Consider the following 20,082-nt stretch of genomic DNA (forward strand, 5'->3'; position numbering starts at 1 on the left):
GCTGCAACTAGGGGAAAACTAAAGGAACCCCGTGTGTAGCAATGAAGACCCAGTACAACCGCAAATAAATAAATAAAAATAAAAAAATAGCCAACCACTTCTCATCCCCGTGGCCCAAACCACTGCCATTCTTCCAAAGATTATGGTCTCCCCTTGGTCCTTCCCATTAGGGTATCTCCACCCATCAGCGGCTAAACCCAAGAGGACCACCTCCGTCCTCTGCTCAGCCTCCTGTATGGCTCTATCCAAGAGAGTGGAACCACGCCCCTGGTATGGCCCAGCCAGAGGCCTGCCACCTCCTGGCTCTCTGACCCCACACCCTCTGCAGGCCCCACTCCACCACCCTCACCCTTCACTTCTGCAGGACAGGCCTCTGCCTGGGTCTGCTCCCTTTCCTGGAAGGCTCTTTCCTCTGCTGGAAATGGACCCCCTGCTCCCTCTCGAAGCCTGTGTGCTCCTGCCCAGCCACCCTCCCAGTGTCAGCTTTGCACACCCACAGCACACCCCTTCCCCACGTGATGTTCCCCCTTTGTACTAGTTATTATCCAACATGCTACATGTTGCATTTATTTACACTGTCTCCTCTGTTTCCCACTAAGACACCAGCTACTCCAGGCCTGGGATTTCTGTTTATTCTCCACTGAATGCCCAGGGCCTCAATCAGCGCCCACACACAGCAAGGGCAGCACTGATAGATGAAGGAACCTTGGCTCCCAGGGGGACAGAGGGAAGGCAGGGTCTGCTGGCTCAGGGATGGATTAACTGGACAGCAGCCTAGTCAGTCAGATACTTATGGGGCAGTTGCTATTCTGAATATAGTATCAGCCAGGCAGTATAAGGACCCCCCCACCACCAGTGGTGTCACATGACCTCAACCTCTGAACACTGCTTATAACCCTGCAGAGCTGCATCCGGCCTTTGGGCACTAGAAGAATATGGTCTGGGTGAGCAAGGTCAGATGACAGTAAGACATGGAGGATAGATAAGTACCGGACTAATGAGCCATCTGCCGGGCAGTGAGGTTTCCATGCCAGGCAGCACAATAGCTCTGCAGATCAGTCTCCAGATAAACCCAGAGAACATCAGAACGTTTAACAACAAAACTGAGCTGTAATAACAGCACTCGCTCCAATCTTTGGGGATGCATGCGTGCATGCTAAGTCACTCAGTCGTGTCTGACTCTGTGCGACTCCATGGACTGTAGCCCACCAGGCTCCTCTGTCCATGGGGTTCTCCAGGCAAGAGTACTGGAGAGGGTTACTGTACCCTCCTCCAGGGGATCTGATACATTTCACAATTGTGAGTCAGGTGGCCAGCTGTGACCACCCAGCGGGGTTGATCCTCCAACCCAAAGTCCTCCTAGTTCCTCCTCTCGTCCTCAGCCACGTCCAAAGCAAACCATGTGGTGCCCAGGCTCTGACATGGTCCCGCCACTGCACTGAAGACAAGAGCAAAACCATCATCATTCCTTGAGAGCCAGTCGGCCCTCCCACCTCACCCCAGAGCAGGCAGGGGACATGAAGTGACATATGCTGGACCATCCAGATCTGAAAATGATGACCCCATGCTGCACAGGGCTCCAGCCTGGCCAACTCCCCAGACCGCCAGGAGGAGTCTGGAAAGCCAGTGACCATCCACTAGGTGAAGGCCAAATGGCCAGGAAAGGAAAAGCAAAGACCGCTGATTGTGGCCATGGTCAGCCTAGCCCAGGCAGACAGGCAGGGAGGAGGGAGACCATGTGCCCCAGACACTCTCTCAGTAAGCAAACCCCAGACATTCAACAGATGGAAAGCAGTGGCTTGGAATTCTCTTAAAATGAAACAATAATTGCATTCTCTGTCTGGTTTTTACACTGGCTTCCAAAAGCAACAGGCACTGAAAGCCCTTCAGCATCACCACCCTCCCCCAAACTTGTTCCCACCCCCAAGAGAACTGGGGAGCCGCAGAGGCAGTCCCCACTGGGATCAGCAGGTCAAGAGCTGCCTGTTATCCCTCCCTTTCCCCTCCCCACACTCCCTGTAGCAATTAACAAGGGGGGTGGCGACCAGAACAGTGCTGAAGCCAGCAAATAGCGGGTGGCTACACGAGGACAGAAATAAAATTGCCATTTCAGCTCTGGGTGCAGCTGGAAAAGGCGATCACTCTCGAGGGTGTACACAAACTTAGGGGAAGGAGGTACCTGAAGGAGAAGGAACTTTTCCCATCTCCTACTGAAATTAAATAAGGATGGCTCTCACAGCAGGGAGAGATGGACCCAGGGGATTCCCCCCAGGCTTAAGTGGTGCTTGGGTCACAAATAGCTTAGGGGCCCATGCCAGCCAGGTACCTGCTGATGGATGATGGAGCATCCACCTTCAGCAAGAGTCCTAATGGAGCACTGTCTTTGTCGGGAGGTGACCAGCCCTGCAGCCAGAGGGGGTCGCTATGGGAATCTAGTCACCTGAGAGGTGACCAGCCCTGCAGCCAGAGGGGGTCGCTATGGGAATCTGGTCACGTGGGCAAGCGACTAGCTTTGCAGTCAGAGGGAGTCACTCACTATGAGCACCTGTCCAGAGGGCAGTCGGAGACCGGCTACCCACTTGGCCCAGATTACCAAGGCGGCTGGAGTCAAAGGGACGATGAGGGGGCGTGCCTTAAAGTGGGAGGGGAGGAGAACGGAGTGTAAACCCGGGAGGGAGGCGAGAGGGGGCGGGAAGGAAAAGGAGGGGAGGTGGAGGAGGAGGAGCCGAGCCCGCGGCCCCGCCCGGCGGCGCTCTGGTTGGCTGGCCCCCGCGTCCGCCCGCCGCCCGCCCCCTCCTCCCACGCCCCGCCCTCCCCGCGGCGGCTGGCGTCGAGAAAGTACAGTAAAAAGTCCAAGTGCAGCGCTCGGCAAGATGGGAACCGGCTCCTCCAGCTACCGGCCCAAGGCCATCTACTTGGACATCGATGGACGCATTCAGAAGGTAGCCCCTTCCCCAGCCTCCCCCGCCGGGCTGCGAGCGCCCTCCCCGCGCGCCCCTCGCCGTGCCCGCCTGCCGGCAGCTCCTCCCCGGTGACCGCGCGGGGTCGCGGAGGCGGGTGGGGGCCGGCCAGGGGGGCGCCGGCGGGGGAGGGGTCCGCGGTCCAGCGCCCGCGCATCCGCGGAGGCGGCTGCGGCCTCCGACAACTTGGGCCGGGGGCGGTGGGGCTCCGCGGGGCAGGTGTCCCCACGCGCGGCCCGGTGGAAAGGGGCGACCGCAAGGGGAGTATTTTTTCCTTTCCTTGGGCAGAGCTTTCTTTGTAACAAATATGATTAGGCTGAGTTCCGACGTTCCGAGGCTGGTCCATTAAACCTTTAATTTCCGGTGGAAGGACCCTGGAACAGTCGCCCCAGGAGCCGGTGGGCAGACCCGCGGGACGGACCCCCCGGACAAGGGGTGCGGGTGGTGCCTGGAGCTCGAAGCCCCTGCGGGGGCCGGGCACCACTTCCTGCCTAGCGGGGAGCAGGTTGGGGCGGGTGTCGGTGGAGGCTGGCACGGCAGGAGCTGTCGTCCCCCACCCCTTCGGTTCCTCATCCCAGCAGGTGGGCAGCCCTGAGCCTGGAGGGGGTGACCCGGGGCTGCTTCACCTCCTGGGGACTGCGGAGAGACCCTATGACCCTCCGGACGAGCTCTGCATTCAGAGCATCTCCTGCTTCTGATTGGCAGAGAGGGACAAAAAGAGAGCTGGCTTGGAGGACGCTTCTCTAAGCTCCCTCTGAGGTCCTGGGGGTTGGGGAGAGGAAGGCCACAGTGAGGGAAATGCTCCAGCTGGACACTTCAGGGAAGCCGTGCATCCGCCGCGGCTCACTTCGCTCTTCCCAAGGCTCATCCAGAGCGGGGAAACAGGCAGAGATGCCCCAGCCGGGCACAGAGCAGGCGCCAGGGCTTGGGTGTCTGGGGTTCTCAGACACCCTCTGCCAGCAGCCTCACTCTCGCCCCATCCCCTGCTTGATCCCAGGAAAGGAGAAGTGTGGGCTTCCCTTCCTCCCCTGTAGCCCACTTCATTGGAACCAGATAATGGGGAGCAGGGGCTCTGAAGCGAGGGCAAGTGGTCACTAGGCGCAGGACTCCCCCAGATCCCCTGGCTTCCAGAACTGGGCATCTGTGACTGCACAGGAATTTAACAGCCTCCCCAGAGGGAGAAAGGGCCCTCTGCTGAGTACTCCCATGCTCCAGCATGGGCACGTGTGCACAGACATGCACACACGGACACACACATGTGCACATGCATCCACACACAGTGTGCACATAAAATGTGTGCACACACATACACACAAGCGCACACACGTACACACACCACATACAGACACACAAGTGCAAACACACAGGCAAAGATGCACACATACACACACGTGCACACATGCAGGCACCACATATAGACACACATACATATACACAGAGGCAGACATACACACAAGCACACACACAAGCACACACACACGCACACACACAGGCAAAGATGCACACATACACACAAACACACTCATGTACACACACAGGCAAAGACACACACATACACAAGCACACACACTTTTTCTATCCCAACAGAGGAGAATTATCAAAGCTCAACCCCTTTTACCTTTTGAAAGAGGTGAGATGAGATGCTGTCAGCATCAGAAGTGACAGTTCCCTCCCAAGAATGTCCTGAAGGTTTCCTGGAGAAATCCAATGAATGTGGGTGCCAAGTGGAAGACAGGCTCCTGAGGGGGGGAGCGCTGAGTGGGGGGCTTGACTCGGCTGTCCTTGGGGACATTTTGCTGCTGAGATACTCGAGGTTCTGGTGATCTCTACAAAAGCAGCCGGACAGGCAGTCCTGGGAGACAGTGAGCACCTGTGTTCCGGAGCTGCCAGATCTGATGTGGAGTGCCAGCTCCACCACTTTCTGTCATCCTGGACAACTAACCCTGAGCTCTTCTGAGCTGGCCTCCAGGCCAGTAAGGTGGGACAAGAGCATCGTCTTTGTAGACTGTTGTGAACAGTGAAGGAGGCCATGTAGACTGAGTGCCTGGAACCCTCTGGAACACAGCAGGTGTGATGCTCTCTGTGGTTGGTCCATGCCCTTTGATACAAACGAGAGGAGGCAGACCGTGGTCCTCAGACCTCAGACCTCAGTCACTGCTTCTTGACCTTGCTCTGTGTCCTCTGCCTTTGCTGCTGGTGCTGTGGGGCTGGTGGGGAGGGCTCCTGGCTGCACCTTTAGCCCTGGGGAGAGCTGGATCATCTGGGGTTCCGAGCGTGTGCTAGAAGTCCTAACCCCCAGCCTACCTCACACTGACACCCAGCAGCTTAGTTGGGACTTTAAATCCTGGGCTGAGAGTTCCTACAGAAATGTTTTCAGTGGCCGCGGTTTCTTAAAGTCCCAGGCGCTGGATTAATTCCGAAAGTTCCCGGCATGCCGTTGTGTTCTGTCTTATCCATCCCTTCTCCTTTCTGGGGAAGTCACTCTTGAAGGGAGAGCCTGGGGAGGCAGGGGGGAGGCAGGAGCTGCTTCTGGTGCTTGTGTTGTTCTGTCCACCCCGTTGGCCCTAGGCGGCTCCCACGTTGTTTCTGCACTCTGTCCCTCAAGTTCTCTGGCTCCTGGTCCTTCCCGTTCCCCCCAGAGAGAGCCCCAAAGGGGAGGAAGAAGGTAACATTCAGAGCAGTGGCTTCTCGGACAGTATCTGCTCCAGCACGGCCTGGGGGGTAGATCTAAAGTTGTCCGAAGGGATGGCCGGCCAGCGTCCCCTCTGAGGATGTACCGTAGGGATAATGCTGTAGGTGTTCCAGGTTCTTAGAGAAACCGGTGGCACCCCAGTGACTGGCTTCCTGCTTCCTCAGTATGAAGGAGACTCGAGCACACACCTCGCATCACCCACCCAGATACCCAGTGCGGGGCCGCCACAGGAGTCTGGGGTTCCCTTGAAGGATCCATGTTCCATCTGCGGGCTTTTCCTGCAGAGGTTGTGCATAGGTGGCTTGGAGGTCGGTGGGGGCAGATGGGGCTAATCTTCCCGGGTCTGGGTCCTTCCTGGGTATACCCGGAAGCAGCCTCCAAGGGGATGGAGAGGCGTGCAGGGAGCCAGTCCCTCTTCGGGGCCTCCACTTCCAGCCCCTCAGATCCGGATTAGTTCCCTAACCTCCCTCAGTCACGATTTCTCCACTGCCGCGTGGGGTGCTCGTCGTCCTGCTTGTTGCAGGAATCAGAGTGGACAGGGCAAATCACTTAATTATCCCAAGTGTTCACTGAGCAGCTGCTCCATGCTGAGGGCTGGGGTCCAGGGTGAATGGGGCATTCACGGTGCTCGGTGAGACCCACCAAGCCATGGCCCCTTTGCATACCCTCCCCGACCCTGCTTCCCCCAGGAAGGATGGACTGAACTGCTGCTGTTGCAGGGCACCCAGTGAGGGACAGGACACAGCAGGACCTGGCTGGTGGACAGGGCTGATGCCGGCTACGTGTGGGTTTCCATGAAGAGGCTTCCTTCCTTAGGGAAGACCAGCCTGGCGGGGAAGGGGCCCTTTTCCCAGGCCACGCAGCTTCAGGAGGACCCAGCCTGCGACTGCCGAAAGGCCAGGGCGGCAACCTCGCGCAGCCAGCTGCATCTCCACACACCTGTCCACATCTCCTGCTCCGCCACTTGTCGGGGGCACAGGTGGGACCTGGCACCGCTTGACACCAGGTGAAGGAGGAGGGAGTGGGAGCCGGGAACCCTCCTGTCAGGACTCCCCTCTGGAGCTGATGCACCTTACCCCCACCCAGAGGGCTTGCTGTTTCCCTCCGAGGTTTCCCCCACCCCAGAACCCACTCCTTTCTCCCACCCGCCTCCGGAGGAGGGTTGGGCTTGGCTGGGTTTCCTGGGGCAAGACAGATGATGCCACTGGCATCAGGGAGCTTGAGGGACTCCTGCCTGGTGGCACGTCTGGGTGTGGGTTTGCCCACCTTCTGAAGGAGGCAGAGAGGCCTTTGTGGGCTTCCTGGCCCTGGACTTGGGCTTAGTGAAAAGCCTTGCCTGGGCAAGAGCAGTCACTCTGGGGACCATCGTGAGTGGCGCTGAAAGGGACCTGTTGGTGCACTGCCTGTCTAGCGACGCCCCCCTCCCCCGACCTCCGCTGCGGGAGAGCCCCTCACCAGGCGCTCTTGGCCACTCTGAGCTGCGTCCCGCCTCGCTCTGTAGCTGGAGTCCAGGTCTCAATGGGTATCGGCCGCTTGAGTTGTGCTTGCCTGTTTCTGCCCTGAAACAATGGAACAAATGAGAAAAACCTGGAAGGAAGAGCAGAGAGCGCCCTGGGAAGTCGTTGAAATGTTAGCAGAAGGCTGTTCCCAGTTCCCGGCTGGTTGTGGTTGGGTCCCCCACCCCCCGCTGGGACTGCTCCCCCTCCCCTCTTTCCCCGCTGGAGCTAAGCCCTCCTCTGCTGAGGCTCCTCTCCATGTGCTGCCTTCCTCTCAACCTGGCTATGTTGCCACTTGGGGCCCCGGGCCCTGCCATGGATTCCTCGGGAGCCAGCAGTTAGCCCCCGTGGACCTTCAGGGCCAGGCCCACCATCCCCTTCCCAGTGCTTCCCTGGGGCTCAGGCCCTCCTCCCTGCTCTGGGGGCCCTGGCTCGGCCTGCCACAGGCTCCCCGTGTCCCCCTGCCCTTCTCCAGCCCTGCTCCCTCCAAGGACGTCAGCCTCCCCTGCCTTTGGCACAGACACAGGCTTTGGCCTTTCAGGCTGGCTGCTCATCTTCAGGGCGGTCCTGTCCTCTGTTTGTTGAAGGGTGCCCCTGCCACAGACTTGTCCACTGTGGTCAGTGTGGCAAGGCCTGGAGCCCTTCCCTGGCTCATGAAATGTCTCCCCTCCTGGGATGTCTGTCCGGCCACCTGGCCAAGCCCAGTGGAGAGTCCCTTTCACCCTCAGACATGTACTTGGCTCGCCCCTCACTCAGAGCCTCCTTTCCCTGCCTATTGGCAGGGTCTCAGCTCATCTGTGCAGGGAACGTCTGAAAGACCCTCCACAGTTCTCTGGGCTTTGCTGTTGTCTGGCTCCTCACATCACCACCAGGTGGACGGCGGCTCCCCTTGGTTGCCCTCCCAAGTCCCAGAGTAGTCATTTATCTTCCTTTAAATGTTCATAATGTAAGAGCTTTAAAAGGATATTTTGAAATGGTAACATAAGCTAGTTGCAGCCAAGGAAGCTGGAGAAACGGGGTCATTCCACACCCTCTCGGGGTTTCAGTGTAAATGGAGGCGGCCCCCGTCATCATGGGGCAGAGACCCTGCCCCTCGCCCGTGATGACCCTGTGTCTGCAGCTGGGCTGTGAACATTGGCGCGTCTCCATTTTCAGTCTCTCTTCACCACGTAGATCAGCCATTGGAGTGCAGCCGCCTGACTCCGGAGGGAACGCACCGGGTGCTCCCCAACACGGCCTCTTGGGTGCAGGGTCTCACGCATTCCAGCCTGAGGCTACAGGGGACCCAGGAGGCTGCAGATCTCTCTCCTCCTTCCCACGGGCTATGGTCGGAGGCCTCTTAAGCCAGACACTTCCTGACACCCGGAGGCCCTGGGAGGGGGTTGGCTGGGGACCCGAACCCCACTAATGCCATTGGGGTTGACGGATAATGATGTGGAGACCTTGTAGGCCGAGTGCAGGGAGCAGGGCTGCTCTCCACAGTCACCTATGTGGTGGGCTGAGGCCATGGTGCTGGACACAGCATCTCAGTGCCTGGCTCTGCCAGGGGAAGCCCGCAAGGAGGTCACCTTCTCCTTGATGAGGTGGGTGCAATGCTGGCGTCCCCCACCTGGGGTGATGCATATGGCTCTGAACACCACCCATATGGAGCCCAGGGCAGAACTGGCCCCCTGCAGAGGCTCAGTGAGTGCATCTTGTCCCCTGGCCCCACTCCCTGTGCCCAAGACCTATCCCCTCGGAGACTCTGGAAGGAGCCTGGCAGTGCCTCGGTGTCCTCAGTTCTGTATCTGTGAGCCCACTACGACAAATAATCACAAAGAGGGGGCAGTGCCAAGGCCCTGAGACCCCGGGGCCCACTGCCCAGGCAACTCCTTCTCCAGCCTGGCAGAGGCGATGCCTATTGGCAGCAGGTCTACCTCATGCCCTGACCTAGGGCACCAGTGGTCTCACCAGAGCCCTTGTGGGCTGAGGGGCTGCTTGGCCTCAGAAACATGCCGAATGCAGCCCTGGGGATCAGGGAAGAAGAGCACGGGCAGAGCGCCCCATCAGAACCGACGTGCAGATGAGAGATGAAAGGGATGCCTCCAGGATGCTGAGCCCTGTGCCAGCCATGGGGGCCCAGACACCAGCCCGGCTGTGGGCAGCAGGAGCTGGGTGGACAGGTAGCCTAGAGTCACTACAGGCTGGGACCCTGCACCCCTGTCCTGGGTTTACTGTCTGCGATTGGCAGGCTGCACTCCTGGGGCCTGGAGGGGGGCAGACTTTGGCAAGAAGGTCTAAGTGGGTCCCCAGAGGACTCAGAGGGACCTCAGCTGTCCTTGTGACAAGTAGCCCAGTCCTACCCCACTGAAGGATTTCTCCATGCTCCATCTCCACCCCTCCCCACTCGGAACAGACAGGCCATGAGATGGAAGAGGGCCCCCACAGCCCTTGCCTGGGTAGGGGAAAAGCGGGGATGGCTCACAGCCAATTGAAGGGACACATCAGTGGCCCAGCTCGAAAGGCGTTGACATGGAGCCTCTTGCTTGGCTCGCCGGGCTGTTTCCTCATGCTTTGTGGCTATTTGCATTTCCAAGGTTGTGAATCTTTCTGAGAACAGTGTATTCTAAGACCATGCACACCTGAAGATACAGCTGCAGGAGTCTAAAATGTGCACGCATGTCTCCCTGGGCACCAGTTTACAGCTGTGCTGTGGGTCACTGCACAGTGCATTCAGCTGCCTTGGAGATGGCACCAAGCATTTTCAATCTCAAAAAAGTAATATCTGCAGTCGATGGTGTGGTTACGTGCCTTGACCCTACTCCTGCCTGCTTGTCCCCTGCACCGGCTCCATCACCTCCACCAGGTACCACATCTCCTTCTCGATTCCCAGAGCTGTTCACCCAGTGGGAACTTTTGCCTAAACAGAAACTTTCAGCAGCTTGACTCTGTCTGTTGTTGCTCAGTTGCCAAGTCCTGCCTGACTCTTTGTGATCTCATGGACTGCAGCACGCCAGGCTTCCCTGTGCATCAACAACTCCCAGAGCTTGCTCAAACTCATGTCCATTGAGTTGGTGATCCCATCCAACCATGTCATCCTCTGTCACCCTCTTCTCCTCCTGCCCTCAATCTTTCCCAGCATCAGGGTCTTTTCTAGTGAGTCAGCTCTTAGCATCAGCTGGCCAAAGTATTGGAGCTTTACCTTCAGCATCCGACCTTCCAATGAATGTTCACAGTTGATTTCCTTTAGGATTGACTGATTTGATCTCCTTGCAGTCCAAGGGACTCTCAAGAGTCTTCTCCAGCACCAGAGTTTGAAAGCATCAATTCTTCAGCGCTCAGCCTTCTTTATGGTCCAACTCTCACATCCATATATGACTACTGGAAAAACCATAGCTTTGACTGTATAGACCTTTGTCGGAAGAGTAATGTCTCTGCTTTTTAACTCAGTCTAGACACGATTAAAGAAAACCCTGAATGTTCTGTTCCTTTGGGTTCAGATTCCCTGCCTAATATATTTTTTTTATTTTTAAAAATTGTAGTAAAATACACATAACATACAATGTTACCGTCTTCACCATTTTACGTGTACGGTTCAGAGGCATTAATTCATTCACACTGTTGTGCAACCATCCCCACCATCCATCTCCAGAACTTTCTCATTTCCCCAAATGAAACTCTGTCCCCACTAAACACTGCTTTTCTGTCCCCTTGCACAGACCCTGGCACCAATGACTGTCTTCTGTCTCTGTGAATCTGACTTCTCTGGGGACCTCCTCCAGAGGGGGAGTGTCATACAGTATTTGTCCTTTCATGGCTGGCTTCCTTCCCTGACATCACGTCCTTGAGGCCAATCCAAGTTGTGGCAGGCGTCAGAGGTGCCCTTCCTCTTTAAGGTCAGGTGCCCTTCCTCTTTAAGGCTGAGTCAGATTGCCCTGTGTGGATGGACCACACCTTGCTGACCCGTTTATTCATCAATGAATCTGTCTGCTATCTTGTAAACCTGAATCATTTCCACTCTTTTCCCCTCAGTTTGCAAAGAGTAGGTCTGTTGCAGTGTTGCGTTATTGTGTCTTCTGGAAAACGTTGTGTTCCCGTAGTCCTCCCGTTTTCCAGACCTGGTTATGTTCATCCTCGGGTGGGTGTTTGCAGTGGGGGCCCTGAAGTGTGATGTGTTGCAGGCGGGGATGAAAGTAGACTGTTCAGGGAAGACAGATGCTTTTCCGATGCAATTTCCCTCAGTCCGTTTACCGGCAGCGTGACATCAGCGTCAAGAGCATCAATTCAGGGAGGGGTGCGGTTTGTGTGCGTTTGTACCCGTGAGTGTGCAGGCAGGTTACGTGCCTCAGTGTCTTCATCTGTGTGCTGGCGGGAAGCCAGCGCCCACCTCACAGGGTGGCTGTGATGAATTTCAAGTGTGTATGTCTGGTGCTGAAATGGGGTGGTGCATGGTGTGTGCTCTGTAAGGTCATGTTGTTTTTCTTTATCTGTGTCACGGATTTGAGTTGCCAGATCTCTGTGTCTTGTTGGGGGAGCCTTCCCGAGGCCCCTGGCCTTGTGCATCTCCCCATCGTTCCAGGCCCAGGGCCGTGTCCAGGCATGCTCTGTGGAACGAAGGCCAGGCCAGCCCCACGGGTGCGTCCCGCTCAATGACACTGCTGACTGTGTTCCCCAGATTGGTCCCCAGTCCACACTCCTTCCCCCATTTTTTCCAGGAAACGCAAGACCGGGAATGCCTTTTATTTCTCCTCTGACTGTTTCTGAGGCGGCGCTCTGTGGGGACTGCAGTGAGGAGGGCGGGTGGGAAGATGGGACGTGACCCCCCAGTGCAGGCTCTCAGCTTGGATGCACCGGGACCACCAGCCCGGATAGTGACATGGGGCAGCCTGCGTGTCTGTACACGCTCCAGCTGCATTAGGGTTTCTAGGCCTCTGGTTCATTTATTCTGTTGGAAGGAGTTGTAGAGATACTCACAAACACTTAACAGTAATTTTATAGGCGGAGGAAGCCTTCCTGTGGAAGCGAGCCGTGTGTGGAGCATGCTTGGCCAGTCACTGGCCTCTGTAGCCTGGAGGGACTCGCTGTCTGTCCCTTGTCCACTGGCTATACCCCCCCAACCCAGGCCCTCCGCACCTCATGTGCAGCCTGGGAGAGCTACCTGGTCCTGTGGGGGGTTTGGACAGGGGAGCTTCAGGGAGACAAAGTCAGAGCCCGCCCGTGGATGCTGGGAGTCAGGACTGTTTGTCACAGGCAGATCCTCCTCGGTTTAGCCCAGATAGAACACAGCCACAAGGCAAAGCGGCCACCGCCCTCCCATCAACCACGCCCAGCCCCGCAGGCTCCAGGTACCCGGGTGCTATCCAGGGGACTCAGGCATCCCCAAGGCCGGCTGCACGTCATATTGATTCATCCTGTAAGCAGAACAATTAGCGGAACCCAGCGGCTCAGGCTGCCTTTATCCTCACAGCTTCTGCCTTGGGGATTTGTTATTGTTGTTTTTGCTTTCATAGTGTTACAAATCACAGAAAAAGAGGCCGTGCATTTGACATGATCATCTAGAGATCTTCAGGAATCTCTCCACCTGCAGTTTACATTTGCAAAAGCAGCTCACGCAGAGTGTCGTTCCTGGTTACGTAAAGGCTGACTGTCAGCCGCAGCAGCTGGGTGTGGCTGGTGGCTTGTCTGGAGCCTGTCTGCTGCACGCCCCAGTTCCAGGGTGCTTTGGGGAGCAGCCCCCAAGATGTTTTCGCTCAGAGTTGTGTTATGTAAGCTTCACATGGAGAAAAGTTGAGATATGGGCAGTGCTTAAAGACTCAAAATTAATGGTCATACATACTCTAAAAAAAATCTCTCAATGAAGCTTCTTATGTAAGCCTCAAATGTCTTACCATCACTGTTAATAACAGAAAAATCCAAAGCTGGGAACAAATACAAGGAGCACTGAAACTCATGACTCCAGGGATGGCCCAGGACGCCCCCTGGAGCTGCCAGGATGTGCAGCCGTGGCCCAGCATGCATGGGAGACCGATTCTGCATGAGGTGTTTTGAAGGCTGAGCCACAAAGAGCAGAGATGAGAGATGGCATCTATGCCCTCTGGGCAGAGACACACAGAATGTTCCAAGGAATGAGGGTGTGGAGGGCACTTCTGGTGGCCAAGTTATAATGGGGAAACGTGTAGAAGCAGTGAATTTCCTCCAGGAATGTTTCTTGAAGCAGAGCTGGGTGGCACTGACAGAAAAGGTGGATGAGATGGGTCACAGCCTCGGGGAGTGGAGAGCACACACCTGTGCAGGTGACGCCTGGGTGGCGGAGGAGCAGCAGCCCTGTGGGTGGGCGGAGGCCGAGGGAGGCCCTTCTCAGCGCGAGACTCTGGTACCTATCCAGGCGCCTAGGGTGTTAAGCTCTGATCATCGGGGTCCGACTCTGTGGGCTTCGGTAAACAAGCCTGGAGGGTGTGGGCTTCATGCACTGCCAGACGCAGCTGATGTTTTGAACTACAGACATGTTGAGACCTCTTTCCACCTGACCATTGCTCCCTGCACCCCCACATTTCCCCCCAGAACATGATGGAGTGCGGAGCCCCACACCCTGGTTTTCCCGACTCATCTTATTTTATGCACAGTCGCTCTCCTTCCAGTCCCTTCCCCGAAGCCCAGGGCCTCTCTCGGGATAGAGGACCCTGGGTCTCTCATGTTGGTGCTGTAGCCGGGGCCCTCTCTGGGTCTGGGGTCTCTGACTCCGTCTCCAGCCCTGCAGTGACCCCTCCAGCTCCCACCCTGCTCTGAAACACCAGGCTTGGCTTCTGGAAGAAGGAGCCATGGGGGTATAGGCTTTCAACCAAGTGCCCTGAGCCCCAGGCATCAGACTTTAAGAGCAGTGTACCCGAGAGGAATTGTTTGGTTCAGTGCAGAGGCTGCTTGGGTCACACGGCCTCCACATGCTGGGTGACATGGGTACCGTGCAACCTGGGACAATGTAGGTCTCAGTGTGGCCTGGAGACACCCCCCGGCCGATGTTACCTCAGGGACAAGCACCCCTGAAAGTCCAGCAGCACTGAGCAGAAACCCCGATCTTTGGAGGCACTTGGAGCAGCCGTAGGGGGGCCCTTGGGGGTTTTCTCCAGATGGTGGACACTGGCCTCTGGCTGGATAAGAAGCTGGACGGTGGGGTTGGACCCCGTCGAGGCTACCATTGCCCGTGCCCAGAGACATTTGTTTTCTCGCAGGAAAACTATTTTTCTTTTTCTTTTAATTTTGTGTTGGAGGTCGGCTGATTAACAATGTTGTGATAGCTTCAGGTGAGCCGCCAAGTGACTCAGTCATACACGTACATGTATCCATTCTCCTCCCCACTCCCCTCCCATCCAGGCGGCACATAACGTTGTATGCTCAATTTTTCTAATGAAATTTCAAACAATAAAAAGAAAAGGAAACACAGGGGGCCATGGAGGGAAGAAGGAAGGCCTCTCTCCACTGCACGTGGAAGCTCGTCGGCTCCCCCGTGCCCCACGGCCAGCTCTGTTCAGCAGCCTTCCTTCCCCACCTCCCATCTCGATGTGATCACCGTTGCTCACCAGGGTGTCTGATGGCCCAGGTTCCTCTGGCCGGTTCCTGTCTGCCCACGTTGTGACCTCATCTTGCCTTGTTCCTGGGGCTTCCTACTGTTTTCGGTGAATTGTGTACCCCCCCAGAAGGTATGCCCGTGTTCTGACCGCCCCCGCCCAACAACCTGTCAATGGGCTGTTTGGAAATAGGTTCTTTGCTGATGTAACCAAGATGAGATGAGACGGGGCTGGACTTGACTGTCCTTGAAGAAGAGGGAGGTGTGCCCGTTCAGAGGACAGATGGTGGAGGCAAAGCCTGGGCTGATGCATACACAAGCCAAGGAGCCCCGGGGGTGCTGGCCACTCTCCAAACTGCAGAGAGACAGCATGGATCCTCCCTGAGAGTTTTCAGAAGGACCCAAACCCACCGCCACCTCTACTGCAGACTTCAGCCTCCAGAGCTGAGGATGAACTTCTGTGGGTTTAAGCTGCCCTTTTGTGGTATCTTGTTATTGGGCTGACTAAAAATTTCCTTTGGGTTTTTCACATCATTGTACAGAAAAACCCAAAAGATCTTCTTGGCCAATTAATACAATAGCCCCAGGAAACTCATAGCGTTGCCTCATTTTAACTTAATTACCTCCTTAAAGACTTTCTCCAAATACAGCCTGGAAAGCCTGGACCCTTCTCTGGAAAAGGCTGAAAGGCACAGCTTCCCTAGACACGCCAGATCCCTGGATCCCCTATTCATTCCTGCCAGGAAGTGATGATGGAGCCGGATGCTTGCTTCCCAGGTCTACTGAGGTCTGACCTGAGCTGGAGGGAGGGGTCCTTCCCGCCTTCTGGTCCTAGGTCTCACTTTCACGTGGTTTCTTCTTGTCTTTTGCCCTCGCCCAACCTCCACCTTCTTCATCTGCTTTGAAACAGGGTGGGAGAGGCTGCGTGCTGGGACCAGGCTCCCCGTGGATGGTCCCCAGGGCCCCAGGTCCTCCCCAGCACCTTCCCTTTTGCACCCTTCCCTGCCCTGGGACACCCAGGAGCCCTGATCCTGGAGTGGATCCCCGGGACCACATTCAGAGTTCTGATGCAGCAGAGCCCTGGGCTCTGGGTCACGAGCCGCCTCTCACTGGGGTTAGAGCTCGAGAAGGAGAGCAGGTTCGAAACCCTGGGAAACGTCCGCACCTCCAGCCCCGTCTCAGCACATTTCTTATTCTCTTAGTTCGTCGCTTTCTGCATTTTCAGTCGCCTGTGATCCATTATTTATAACAGGGAAGACACCAGAAGTGAAAAAAAAAAAAAAAACAGAGTAACCCAGAGAGATGACAAGGTGCTGAGTGGCTCAGCCGTGACAAATGGGTTTCATGGGGAGAAGGCGGCTGCTGACTGGGTGGGAAATGGGCCCTGAGATCCCACTGAGCCTGAGGAGGCTGGGGTTTACAGCGACTGGGTGGCCGAGTCCTGCTGGTGAACATCACTAACCAGGACGGAATTCCTCCAACTGGGCTCTGTTCCCTCCAGCCTCTCCACCTCCCTGCCCCACACCCACAGCAGCTCTTACGGGAGGTGGGGGAATTGCAGCCTTTGACCCTCCAAGCCATCAGTGTCTCCTGTCTTCAACCTGTCCTTCCCTGGTCCTGTCCTAAAGCTTTATCCCAGGCCTGTAAAGCACTCCGCACTTCACATAGCGTCAAGGACTCCTCATTGTTGTTCAGTCGCTCAGTCGTGTCCCACTCTTTGCAACCCCGTGGACTATAGCACACCAGGGTTCCCTGTCCTTCACCATCTCCTGGAGTTTGCTCAGACTTATATCCATTGAGTCGATGATGCCATCCAACCACCTCATCCTCTGTTGGCCCCATCTCCTCTTGCCCTCAGTCTTTCCCAGCATCAGGATCTTTTCCATTGAGTCAGCTCTTTGCACCAGGTGGCCAAAGTATTGGAGCTTCAGCTTCAGCATCAGTCCTTCCAATGAATATTCAGGGTTGATTTCCTTTAGGATTGACTGGTTTGATCTCCTTGCAGTCCAAGGGACTCTTCAAGAGTCTTCTCCAACACCACAGTTCCAAGGCATCAGTTCGGCACTCAGCCTTCTTTATGGTCCAGCTGTCTAAAGGACTCCTATCACCTGCAAAAGAGATTCCAGCCATCTCAGAATGAAGGTCAAGGTGTGCCAGATCCCTGGGGCGTCTGTAGCAGATTGCCACAAACAGAATAACAAAAAAGAACAGAAATGTATTCTTTCACAGTGCTGGAGGCTGAAAGTCCTAAATGAGCTTCACTGGGGTCAGAGTCAAGGTGTTGGCAGAGGCCCTGGGGGAGCATCCACTCCTTGCCTCTTCCCACATCTGGGGCTGCTGGTGGACCTCTGCTTATGGCCGTAGCCCTCCAGTCTTCAAGGCCAGTATCCTCCAGGTCGTATCTGCCCCACACTCTTCACATCACTTTCTCCTCTGTGTGTTGTTAGCTCTCACCCCGTCTCCCTGGTGACTGTATAATTTCATTTAGGCCCACCTACATCATCCAGGATCGTCTCAGGAGCCTTGATCTAAGCACACACTGCAGAGACTATAGGGCAGTATTTACAGGTTCCCGGGGTTAGGGGGAGGGTATCTCTCAGGGGCATGGGCTTCCCAGGCGGCTCAGCGATAAATCCGCCTGCCAATGTCGTAGATTCAGCTTTGATCCGTGGGTCAGGAAGATCTCCTGGAGAAGGAAATGGCTACCCACTCCAGTGTTCTTGCCTGAAGAATCCCATGGACAGAGGAGTCTGGCAGGCTACAGTCCATGGGATGATAAAGACTCGACTTAGCAACTAAACAACAACAATCTGTGGGGTGTGTTCAGTTGCTCAGTCGTGTCCAATTCTTTGTGACCCTATGGACTGTAGCCCTCCAGGCTCCTCTAGCCCTATGGACTCCTCTGTCCATGGGATTCTCCAGGCAGGAATACTGGATGGAGGGGGCCATTATTCAGGGACTGCAGGGATGTCAGCTACATGGTTGTAAACACATTCCAGCTCCAGATGGCCCCACATTTCCTGGGCTCCGCAGGCTCTCTGCATGTGGTCGCTGTGCCCTAAACCCCACGGGATCGCTGGTCTGGAGTATGCGTGGGGCAGAGCAAGGGGGTCGCACCTTCCCTGCAGCCCCAGCCCGTTCCTCTGCTCCTGTGGTCCACCCGACCCTCCCAGCCGAGCTTCTTTCACAGACATGTCCCTTCTGCCTTTAGTTTCCTGTGTGTTGTGAACATCCCGCATCCCCTGCCTCCGGCACAGGTGACAGGAGGGGCTTAGATGTCTCTCTAAGATCTGCTGCTCCCCCAGCAGATCTTGCTCTGCGTTTGATTGTATTAACTCATGCCATGTGAGACCAATGCGCTTCTCAGATGCTCTTGCCTAACAGACGTTTATTGAAGGCCTCCTGTGTGTTGGACCCCAGAGAAGGTGATGCTAGGGAGGTGATGTGCTTCAGAACATCAGCCTCAAGTCACCCTCCTTCCCCCTGGGTTGCTTTTCCCATGGCCCAGGTTTCAGCAGAATGGGGTTTGCCTCCACCAGTATCCCATGCTGCTTGTATGATCTTGGGCCTTAGTTTTCACATCTGTAAATGGGGCTGGTACCTGCCTGGCACACATTTGGATCATGCTTAACACACCCTAGAAGTCTTGGGAAGTGTTTTATAGAGGCTGTGTATCTTCCCTACATAGCAGATGAGGAAGGTATGCATTGAAGAGGGTAAGGCATTTGCCCATGATCCCAGAGTCCATGAGAAGCAGAGCCGGTAAACCAGGAGGGCTGACTTCAGGCCCGTGTGGTGACCGTGCCTCTCGGGGAGAAGGAATCTCACCCGTGGGGTGAGGTGGTCATCCCAGCGTATGGGGCTTGGGGCAGAGGCTGCCCAAGGGAGCCCCCCAACACCATGAAGCAGGTGGAGCTGGTGTTGTCCACTCTGAGGATGAGATGTCGGAGACTAGAGGTGTTGGGAGACTTGCCTGCGGTGCACAGTTTATTCGAGAAGGAACAGAGTCAGGTCCTGATGCCCAGCCTGGAGGCTTTTCCTCGGCTGGTTCCTCCCGGCCTTGCAGGCTCTGCAACGAGGTTGGGGTTTGGGGCCTCTCTCTGCATTCACCCCAGACTCACCCTGTCACAGCTCCAGGAGGCTTTGCATGGCGTGTGCTGCGTCCCGAGCGCATCCATGATTCCTGGCCTCACCCAGCCCTGGTCTCCATCAGCTGAGATGGTTTATCACACTGAGCCACCAGCTCCACCCTTCTCCCTCGCTCTGACCATCACCTGCCGCTGGACTGGCAGTCGCCCTTCCTTTTCATCCTGCTCACTTGCTGTGTGACCTCGGAAGAAGGGTTCCTCCCCTCTCTGAACCTTAGTATCTGCAAGATAGGAATAATAGTCCCCACCATTAAAGCTTGCTTTAAGAATTGAAGACAAATAAGTGGCAAGAAAAGGGGACCATTCTCTCTTTCTTACACACACACACACATATACACACACTTGTTTTCAAGTCAGGATCCACAGGGTACATTTACTTGCTGTCACCCTTGGCCTCTTTCTATCCATTTTTTCCATCCCCTTTGCGTTCCTTGTCATTTGTCTAGGAAGACATATTACTTATGGTCCTCAAAACATGCCCTGGAGATAGATCTCTGACATCTGAGAAATAATAAGGGAAATTGTTGTCAGTTTTCTTTGCATCTGACGGTAGCACTGTGGCTTATCTTGAACCCTAAGAAAGAGATCTTGATTTTAGAGATCCACGCTGAAATACGAGCATGAAATAATATGATGTCTAAAATGAGCTTTCAGATAACCCTGATGGAGGGAGAAGTTGGGAGACAGAGAAGGCAGGATGGATCTTGTGTTGCTAATTGTGGAAGCTGGGAGCTGGGGACTGAGGTTCTGTTATGCCAGACCTTAGGCTTTTGTAGTAACAGAGCATTTCCATTATGTGTAAAAGTTCTCTCTTTTTTTTTCTTTTTAGGGAATGTACGTAATGTGCCCGGTTCATAGTAATAAATGGTAGTTTTTGTTTTTATTTTATATGTTTTCAAATGACAGGGCCAGAAAAATACCTCTTAAATTGGAGCGAGAAATGAAGCCTAATTCAGATTTTATCTTAGACAAAGAAGCCGTGATTGCCTGCCTGGTGGTTAGCAGTGATCCATTCTGAATGTGACATTATTGTAACATGTTCTAGAAACAAGGGGCAGGATGAAATGAACATTATATTCACCTTTATGTATGTAATTTATAATTTGAGGTAGACTGCAGAGGAATTGCAGATATACATGCGTGGATGGGGAGATAGCCTACAATCTTTCCTTTGGTGAAAATGTGTATTTCTTGAGGGATAGTAAAAAGAAAGTTAAATATGGGATTTGGGTCTTGGTCTCTTTGT

At 55.3% G+C, this 20,082-nt stretch overlaps 1 protein-coding gene across 2 annotated transcripts in view; it reads left to right on the plus strand.

The window, feature by feature from the left end:
• Positions 1-2,814: 2,814 nt before the first annotated feature.
• Positions 2,815-20,082, plus strand: part of PDE9A (phosphodiesterase 9A) — a 104,338-nt gene continuing 87,070 nt past the window's right edge. For both annotated transcript variants that reach the window (XM_019963052.2, XM_019963059.2), the window contains exon 1: positions 2,815-2,942. In XM_019963052.2, the coding sequence (XP_019818611.2) occupies positions 2,874-2,942 (69 nt within the window). In that variant the 5' untranslated portion in view covers positions 2,815-2,873. The remainder of the gene's footprint in view (positions 2,943-20,082) is intronic.

Source organism: Bos indicus, chromosome 1 (assembly GCF_029378745.1).
Source record: "Bos indicus isolate NIAB-ARS_2022 breed Sahiwal x Tharparkar chromosome 1, NIAB-ARS_B.indTharparkar_mat_pri_1.0, whole genome shotgun sequence".
NCBI classification, from domain to species: Eukaryota; Metazoa; Chordata; class Mammalia; order Artiodactyla; family Bovidae; genus Bos; species Bos indicus.